Source organism: Polyodon spathula, chromosome 14 (genome assembly GCF_017654505.1).
Source record: "Polyodon spathula isolate WHYD16114869_AA chromosome 14, ASM1765450v1, whole genome shotgun sequence".
Lineage (NCBI taxonomy): Eukaryota > Metazoa > Chordata > Actinopteri > Acipenseriformes > Polyodontidae > Polyodon > Polyodon spathula.
Genome location: NC_054547.1, coordinates 38,855,506 through 38,865,505, shown reverse-complemented (window position 1 = coordinate 38,865,505; position 10,000 = coordinate 38,855,506). Strand labels below are relative to the sequence as shown.

The following is a 10,000-nucleotide window of genomic DNA, read 5'->3' as shown; positions in this document are numbered from 1 at the left end:
TTTGAACAAGAATACATAGAGCTATTCGTAATTTTGTCCACAGCAGAGGAGTAAATAACAGCATGTTTACTCAGTTACGCACAGTATTGCGCATGGTATTGAAGTAATATAGTAAACCTGTAAGATTGTATTAATACAAGTATTCATTTGTGTGTGTGTGTGTGTGTGTGTGTGTGTGTGTGTGTGTGTGTGTGTGTGTGTGTGTGTGTGTATATATATAATAAGAGAGAAAAAAAACTGAAATGGCAGTGTGGGCCGAACATGTAGCAAGAAGAGCAGACCATGGCTGGACCAGGAGATATTAGACTGGATCCCAAGAGAGATAAAGCGACCGAGAAGAAGATATCCTGGAAGTTCGCAAAATGAGATTAAGAAACACGCCAGTGCAACGTGGATGAGGGACGCACAGACAGACTTTAGTCCAGTAATCTTGGGGAGGCCTTCATTCAACATTGGATTGATAAAGAATGAGATAATACATACCATCACCTTCAGCCTTTTTCAATCCACTGCTGGATGAAGGCTTCCCCAAGATTATTGGATTCTTGTTTTGTTTTTAACTACGCCTAGACCATTGCGGTAAATACATTGCATTAGATATTGGGTAAGATATTTGGCCCGCAGGGGGCGCCGTGTATCCGCTGTATCCCGTAGTTTTGTTGGAGTGCGTTGGGGAGGATGGGTACAGCACATCACAGCATAGCATAAGGAACGCGGTGCGGGGGCGTGCCTTTATGAGTGACAGGTGATTTAATCCTCCTCTTTCTCTTCTCCGAGCTCGGCTCAGTTCCCAGCTACAGACAGCCTCATTCCAGTACATGCATCAAGTGAGAGAGCAGCAGCAACAACAAGCAGCGAGCACGAACGCTCATGGAATCACAGTATTAGTATAGATATTACCTGCAGATGCACTACATAGCTGTTACTATACTACTACTAGCACTACTACTACAGCGGGACTAACGGAGCTATCTTTTAACTGCACGCATAGGCTTCACTACTGGACTTATGTCCCAAAGCCAAGGAACCTAAACAGATCTCTACTACGCGATACAGCCTCCCTAAAACCAGTTACAACACAGGGAGCGGGTACTCCCCGGATAAACTACACTACCCGCTGCTGAACAGTGCGATGCGTGGATAGCGCTCCGAACTATTACTGAATATTCCTAAACGCGGATTTGCAGGGGCTCTCGACTGTACAGCGCTCGAACCCGTAGTCATACACGGGGGTCTTGGTTGGTGTTTTGGAAAGACGTTGTTTTAAAGCCGGGGTCCCGGTATTGCTGTAGCACACTTGTCGGTGAACGCAGCGGCCACCATCAGCACTACTTTTCAGGATTTACTGGCACCCTATTTTTGCTTCTTTTTATGTTCCTGTCCTGCGGTTTATGACAATGGATTATTTGGTCATTTTGTGCAGCATTCTGCTGCCCATGGCTTTAGCTGTTGAAGGTAAGAAAGAGACCTGATTTTTTTTTTCAGACCAATTGACCAGTTATTATTATTATTTATTATTATTATTTATTATTATTATTATTATTATTATTATTATTATTTATAATAATTCAAATAATGTATTCCGATGGGAATTGCAGTGTGGTCAATTTTACTATTCTGTTTAAAACCGCATTTAGTAAGCATGCAGCACAATTTCAAAACCTTTAGGTTGTCCTTTCCATTGATTAGTATTATTAGACAGTTTTTGGAAACTCGATGTTGCGCCTTTTTACTCAGTAACCCGTCAGTGGCGAGTCTATCATATTGTTGCCTGGCTGCATATTTTAATTTTGTTTAATACTTTTAAAAGCCCCATATAAAATACAAATAGCGTCGCCTTGAGTTGTCTTTGCGAAGAAAATTAGCGCAATACAATCTCTACCCATGGAAGCCCGTTTTCAATGCAGTTCTCTGATTGTGCTGGGAAAGCAAAGTTTGTGCCACTACTGGCAACTCGAAAGCGAGATGTCTTCTCTACACAGACCAGTTTTCTTTAATCTTGAGAATGATAGATTAAGGCAACTCCAACAAGCCAGACATTATTTTCCCCCCAAATGTTTTAGCTACAGCACAGACGTGCTTACCATTGCAGCCCATCAGCGACTTCAATAAATGCAGGCTGCCAAGTTCATAAAGTTTCACTTAATTTTCCAACACTTGCCCTGCATTTAGTAGCATAATTTTTCGTCCCACTCGATTTCACCTTTTACTTTAAAAAACCGATGTCAATTGGCTTAGTCATGGCTGTAAGGCAAATTTAAATATTTAAGTTAAATAAATCCATTTCAAATATACTGTAGATACGGTCTTCGAGACTACTGTGTAAAACAAACACCAACGAAGCGCATCAGTAAAAATGTTTCTTGAACTCAACAGTAAACTGTACCGATAAATCAAAAGAACCCCATCTCTCACATTCTCACTCTCAGATTCTGGGAGTATTTATGTTTGAACATGAAGGTTAAATTATATTTACTGAGAAACATGGTTAATCGAATGAATATCTGGCACTCACTGCCCACTCCTACTTTGCACACAATTGTGTCATTGATACAGAACCTTTGAAACAGCCGCTAACCTGTCTCTTTCATTCCCCCCTTCCCAATCAGTTTAACAAACAGATGTGTAGTGTACTTCAGGACACCAGGTGTCGAATAAAATACTGGTAATAAAAAAACTGCTATGTGCAATAAAATAATGCAATAAAAGTTAGATAAGATAACGTATTTTAATTAAAGCTTTGTTCTTTCTTTATTCCTTTCATTTTTTTAAATTCGTACATACCGGTAATTTGAATGTTACATGAAGCGCCACGCCGGGCATTAGTAATACACGTTATGAAGCCAAAATTGATAAACTTCAAAGAATAGCCTTTCTTTGCGGCCGAGTTATCAGCAACGGTACAAATAAAGAAACACATCTACAGAACTCTAAAAACACTGTTTGTATTCATCTGGAATAAACGCCATAAACCTCATGATCACATTATCCACTGTCCATATCTAGAACAAATAACGCTGTTAGTTTTTTTTTTTTTTTTTTTAATTATTAAAGCTGTCTTACATAGATGTTTTCAGGTTACTTCCTGGCTGACTTATTGCATTTCAATCCATTTAATTGTGTGTAAGAAATATAATATTTACTTAAATATTCTTAATGTAAAATATTACAAATAAAAATATGCACTGCACACACATGTACTGTACTGCAGTGGAATTCGGGCTTAAAGGCTCTGTAACATCAATGTAATTAATATACGTCATATCATTTTACATATGTATATATATATATATATATATATATATATATATATATATATATATATATATATATATATATATATATATATATATATATATATTACATATATAATTAGTAATGGCCTTGGTCAGCGCTGGTGTTTTCTGCAGTTTTAGCTTTCCCAAAGGCAGCACTTGTGATCCGGTTTCTTGAACCTCAGTGTTTTACAGCACTTGAGGGAGGTCTGCGTGTTTTGAACTTGATACATTTTGTTCAAGCAATATATTTCCACATTAAGTGATGACATTTTCGTCCTGACCTACTTTAGGGTTTAGCTAAGCTTTTAATGTGAGCGGAAGATTTATGGGACGCTTTCGCTGTCTTGAAAGCTGTGACCAGGACAAATGGTTGACCGGTGACTAAAACCTCACTTCAAGCCTACAAGCACTCAGCCGAGTAGTCCGATTTCACCTGAGCGGCAGAGGAAATCCGAATCAGACCTCGGGTTTAACTTTCACGCAGCTTGTCTGACAACTCTTTGAAAAGAGTTGAATAAAAGTATCATTAACATGTTGTTGTCGTTTAATTACACTTAAATTAACCAATAAGCTAGCCGTCTTGTTTCTCGTGCAAAACTAGAAACACTAACAAATAATAGTGTACAGAGTATACTGTGTTGGCTCTGGTTTAGGACTGTCTTTTTAAGAAAAAATGTTGCACGAATGCGCATACACTGTGTATTGAGGGTTTCATCTCGTTTCATACACACAAATACACCACCGAGTAAGTCTTTCCATATTCTTACACTGCCTCCGGCTGTTCTAATACAACACAATGACTGACCTTGTTAAAATGGCACGCTGAATAGCTTGGATGTTACAGTGTTAAGATTATAAACTATACAGATAACACGGACTGTACTGTTCATTTTGCATTTAGATAAAATGCGTAAGTGTGTTTTAAATTATGCATTTCAGACATCCATTAGACTAATTACTGTCCTCAGTATGACGCACATGATATTACCCTTCCGAATACGATGACCAGAGTTGTAGAATATCGATAGACCTATAATCCATCATTATCGCTGTATTAGAACCAATTGAACACTGAAACGCTGGGTCAAAAGAAGTGGCCGATTATACAAGAATGTCAGTCACATCACACGCAGAATCCTTGATTACCACAGTTAGACAAAACCTAAAAACAATCAACTAGGCCATTGAAGGAAAAATATAAAGTCCCATTATCGATTACACAAAAGGAGGAATGGACTTTTTGAGTAAATGAACTCTAGAACAGTAAGCGAACTGAGTGAAGTTGGGTTACAAAGAAGTGCCGTTTGGTAATAATGCATTTCGGCCTCCAGAGCACTGTGCTGCAAGTTAGACCAGGCCGGGGCGAAGCTCGGACCCCGGGGTTACCAAAGCGCCGAGCAAGGGTTTGGGCAGCGGTGCAGGCAGGCAGGCTAGCATGGAGAAGAGAAAACCCTACAAGTTCTAAGCAAGATTACCAAAAACTTAATATATATAATATTAAAAAAAGTTTATTTGAAGAGAATGAACCAATTGAAATAGGCATTAAGTACCATTCACTGTGTTTTTGCATTTATGTAAATTACCGCAATTCTGAAGAATAAGGCTCTGTAAAATGAGTGTTTTGTTTGCACACATACACACATACATACATACATACATACACACACACATACATACATACATACATACATGTAGCCTATGTACAGAAAAATGCGTCACAGCTGAAAATGTGAAACATGAAATAATGTCATGTATCCACCGGGATCTATGAAAGAAGTTTCTGTTCATTCTTCTTCTTCTTCTTCTTCTTCTTCTTCTTCTTCTTCTTCTTCTTCTTCTTCTTCCAGTGCGTGAAAATAACAATAGTTTAACCCCAAAAAGAATAAAAAGAGAAACAAACTAGTTTGAAATTATTTTACTGCAAATGCAAATATAAAACAACAAATAAACAAACAAATACATACAATTGTTATGCTGTTTACAGACAACGACCATGGCTGCTTCCCCCTCACACCTGAACACTTCAGCGTCTTTGCCTGTGTTTGCTGTTTATAGTCTGTACCACATTTGTTCAAATGAAAGGACTGTAATTTCCCACGTTAACACTTTGAAGGGACGGTGGGATCACTGATACAGTAAACAAACCCTTAATATACACTTCGATTCGCAAGACAAACCGGTTTCTTCAGAACAGCACGACAGGACGCGATGAGTAAAGGTGCGTTTCGTGTTGGTGCAAGCCCTTACAATATCAAGGGAGTAAGTGTGCAATTAAATACAAGCCGGCGTTTAGCTGAGAAAGCCTCGGCACTGTGTTATTCTTTATAGGATCTATGAGAGGAGACCTGTACAAATAAACTGCGTGTACTGTACCCCCTCCAGAGGACTGGGGGTCAAGCAGAGGTTAGAACCCCGCATTAAAACCAAGACTTTATAATAATGGCTTGACACACACTTTATCAAGTAGGCCTATAAGACAGATAACGTTATCTTAATAGGTGAAAAAAAAAAAAAAAAAAAAAAAAAAAAAACATCCTTCCTCCGACAATGGCTATTGTGTTAACTAATACAAATAGAATGGAATATTTTACATGTATATTAACCTTTCTCAGGTTAATTAATGAAAGTGTAAATTGTGTTAACGTTATGAATGACTGGCTTGATGAGCCGTGATTGACCGGCGATAGCCGAGGGTGTCTCAGTGCAAACTTCTAGATCATTTATTCGGCTGCTGTACACAGGCAAACTCAGTACAATATTGTACATGGATAATTGTACAAAAACCACGTCGATTTAAAATAAACAAAATACATATATAACTAGGTACATAAATAATACAAAACCCGTCTGGTTGTGGGACTCTCAGTTTAATTGACTTTTTCCATTATTTATATGTTTGGGGCAGACCAACACCCTGAGGAGGTAAATTTAACTGAAAATTGCAGCCATCGGGAATAATAAACACGTTTGTAACCTTCATGTTTTGGGGCAGCTTAAATTTATGTGCGCCGAAATCTTTTTTCGTGTTCTGTATCCCGTGTGATAACATTAAATCGTATTTAGCCCGCACAGTTTCTGTGGGGAATCTATTAGTTATTTATTTACGTCTTATTATTATTATTTTATTTATTATTATTATTATTATTATTATTATTATTATTATTATATTTATTATTATTTTGTCAAAAACAAAAAAAAAATAAATTATTTATTAAAGGATTGACTTGGTTTAAAGCTCGAGTGGTGCATACATATATTAACTTTTAAAAGAAGCAAAGCTGAACGCCTTACTCAGGTGAGTCTCTGTCTGAAGTAAAGACATTGGAAACAGCTTTAACTCCAGGAATAAATATTTTTTAATATATACAAAAAAATAAAACAAAATAAGAGGCTTTATGCTTAATTGAACCTTGTTAGTCTTATATAAATTAATGTATTTTGCAAAATCTTATTAATTGGGAAGGGATGGTTTTCACAACGAGCAGCTTAATTACAAGGACTCACCTACATAACTTAGGACACTAAAAGCACAAATAAAATTATATTTATATTGTTTTACTTAAACATACAGTAAAGGCGGTGGTTTATTATTAAGCTGTTGTTTGGTGGTACGAGCATAGATAAATCGATTCCCTTGCGTTTACTTCATCTTCGCAATTATTATTATTATTATGATTACGTATAATAATAATAATAATAATAATAATAATAATAAATAATAATAATAAAAAAACAAAATAACAAATTTTTTGACAAATTTTTATCTCTTTATTATGTGTGTTATGACTTACATTTTGTTCTGGAAAACAACGTTTTAAAATCGGATGAATGTTTGTCTTTAATAGATTGTTACATTTGACTTTTTTTTGTCCCCCTGAACTAAATGTTAGTTTTAACATTTGCAAACAAGTTTGAGGACCTCCCTCAGGATATATATTATATATATATATAAAAAAAAAAAAAAAAGTTTTTGACTGTTTTTCTAATTTCAAAGTGTACACTGCACACTACGAATATAAACTAGAAATCATGTATCCATGTATCTTTCTTTCTTTCTTTCTTTCTTTTCTTTTTCTTTCTTTCTTCTAAGAAAAGAAAGGGGGAAGAGAACAGAGCACGCTTTTTTCCCTCTTTCTTTCTTTCTTTCTTTCTTTCTTTCTTTCTAAAGTATATACTCGGAGCGTTTTAGCTGATAAAACAACACGTACACGATAAGAGCACAGCAATACTTTTATTCCTGTAATTGGAGTTAACGTTTCCCGACATTAACGTTTCTTCCTCAAAGCAGCGTTATCTGCGCGATATGCCCACTCGAGCGAGCTTGCAGCAGCAGCACCCCTTCTTATCTTAACCATTCCCAGACCGGCTCCTGCAAGAAAGCTTCAGCGCATGGGATGCTGTATCCCACGTTGCTCTTTTCTAACAGTCCTGCTGGTATAGCTTTTATTGTTCCTACAGCAACATTTTATTAGACATTTCAAATGGATGTTCCGATTACATTCTTAATTAATCATGATATTTAATAACCAGACCCATAAATTATGGATCGCGGTCCCTAAGGGTTCACATCACACACACACACACACACACACACACACACACACACACACACACACACACACACACAAACACACACACACACACACACAAACACGCACACACACACACTTCTTCTTCTTCTTCTTCTTCTTCTTCTTCTTCTTCTTCTTCTTCTTCTTCTTTCTTCTTATTATTATTATTATTAAGAAAACTTATTATATACTGTGTTGTCCTTAATGACAAACTAAAAAGATTGACAGTATTAAAACTAAAACCGAAAGTTTTGATCGTAGTTTTCTTAGTTCTATTTTTTTATTATTATTATTATTATTATTATTATTATTATTATATTATTATTATTAGTTATTATTATTATGGTTTAATTTCTTTCAGAAAAAAAAATTCATTGCTTTAAGTATAGTATTAAGTATGTACTTGCTTTAAATATAGATTCCTATGTTATCTCTACTTGAGAGCGAAGACCTACTGTAAAAAATGTGTAATTTTCTGAAAGTTAAATATACAGTACAAGATCTTTCTTTTTTTTTTTTTTAATGAATTCCACCATCCTAAATACCCAGCTAGGAAAGCAATATAAACAGCCGCTCTGTCAGTCTCTGGAGCACGGTTGTCCTTGTGTGTTCCGTACACCCACACACCTACACCTGTTCTCTTACTTATAAATTGCTGACTTTTTCTTTTAAATTCTGATAGCATGACGGGTTTTCGTATGCTTTTCAGTGGTGATCAGCAACACACTAATTTCTTGCAGGCTTCTCCATGCTGTGAAGTCTATAGCGTGTACATATCACCTGTCTAAAATCTTAAAAAAATAAAAGATGACCCTATCACTAATACAATTACACCGTCTGTGGATGATATTTGTGAAATATGTATTTGTTTATTTATTTTTGAGTCTTTATTTATAAAAATCGAATATCTAATTATTAATAATAATAATAAAAAGTTTTATAAATCACAATTTTTTTTTTTTTCCAAACAAACAAAAGGTCTTGAAAGCGTATATTTGATCTGGTCCTATCAAAAAGGACTTGTTTAGAAACCACAGTGTTGATGCTACAGAACTAGAAAAAAACTGTTTATCTAAGGACTGTTGCATCCACTCTAGTTGTTTATTTCAGTGCTGGGTTTGTTGTATTTTGTATTTGTTATTTTGTAAGCAACCTATGCACTGCAGCCAAGGCAGAGCAAGCCTTCTTCACTTCTCTTTTGAAGCAAGGTGCTTGGGTGGGATGGCAGAGCACAAGAGCACATTTGCTGGCTCTTAATTGCAGCTTTTTCCTCCACTTCGCACTGTGATGGAACATTCCTCCTCTTTCCCTCTCAGATCTGCTGTCTAAGGGCTGTGTTGGAATAATGATCCAAACAGCTCAGTAAAAACATTGCTGCACCTAGACTCACTGGCGATTGAGACCGCTGACAGCGTTTTCAGGCTGGCTTTCACAGGGTGTACTTTGTGCTGCAGTTTGCCATGTGTCAGACTGTGTGAGGGTTTCTTTATAGAGGACACATGGCTTTTAGTGCTTTGAAACATTTTCTTTCAAAAACTTTTATCACAGAAAAAGAATGTTGCACATTCCTCAAATCAGTACACTCATTACTAAATAATAAATAAATATGCATTTCAGTGAAGGCGCAACATTGAATAACAATGCCTTAGCTGGCTTCTTTGTTTTTTTCAAGTACACGGCATGAAAAAAAAAAAAAGATTAGCGCTGTCAAATGGATCACAAGACTAGTTCGAAAATCTAAATCCAGCTTTGAATAGCCTTTCTGCTGCTTTTTAATATAAAGAAAATGTGAGCATGTTCTGTGTTGAGACTGAGTTAGGGGATCCCTTTCTCCTGGGTGGGGTTCAGGAGCGCCTCTGTTGGGTCATAGTGTCTCAGAGAGGGGTGACTGAAAGAGCATAGAGGGACCTCCTCCCAGCTCCATTCAGTAAAGCAGCTTGTGCAGGATATTCACAACACTTTACCCTGAAGCCCATCTCATTAACAAGAGGGGGGGGGGGGGGGGGGGGGGGGGGGGGCACTGAGAAGGAGGACACTATGCAAGCATATGTGTGTGTGTGTGTGTGTGTTGTGTGTTTGTGTGTGTGTGTGTGTGTGTGTTGTGTGTGTTTGTGTGTGTGTGTGTGTGTGTGTGTGTGTTGTGTGTGTGTG

At 36.8% G+C, this 10,000-nt stretch overlaps 1 protein-coding gene across 2 annotated transcripts in view; it reads left to right on the top strand.

The window, feature by feature from the left end:
- Window positions 1–803: 803 nt before the first annotated feature.
- Window positions 804–10,000, top strand: part of LOC121326702 (ephrin type-B receptor 3-like) — a 46,277-nt gene continuing 37,080 nt past the window's right edge. For both annotated transcript variants that reach the window (XM_041270087.1, XM_041270086.1), the window contains exon 1: window positions 804–1,455. In XM_041270087.1, the coding sequence (XP_041126021.1) occupies window positions 1,392–1,455 (64 nt within the window). In that variant the 5' untranslated portion in view covers window positions 804–1,391. The remainder of the gene's footprint in view (window positions 1,456–10,000) is intronic.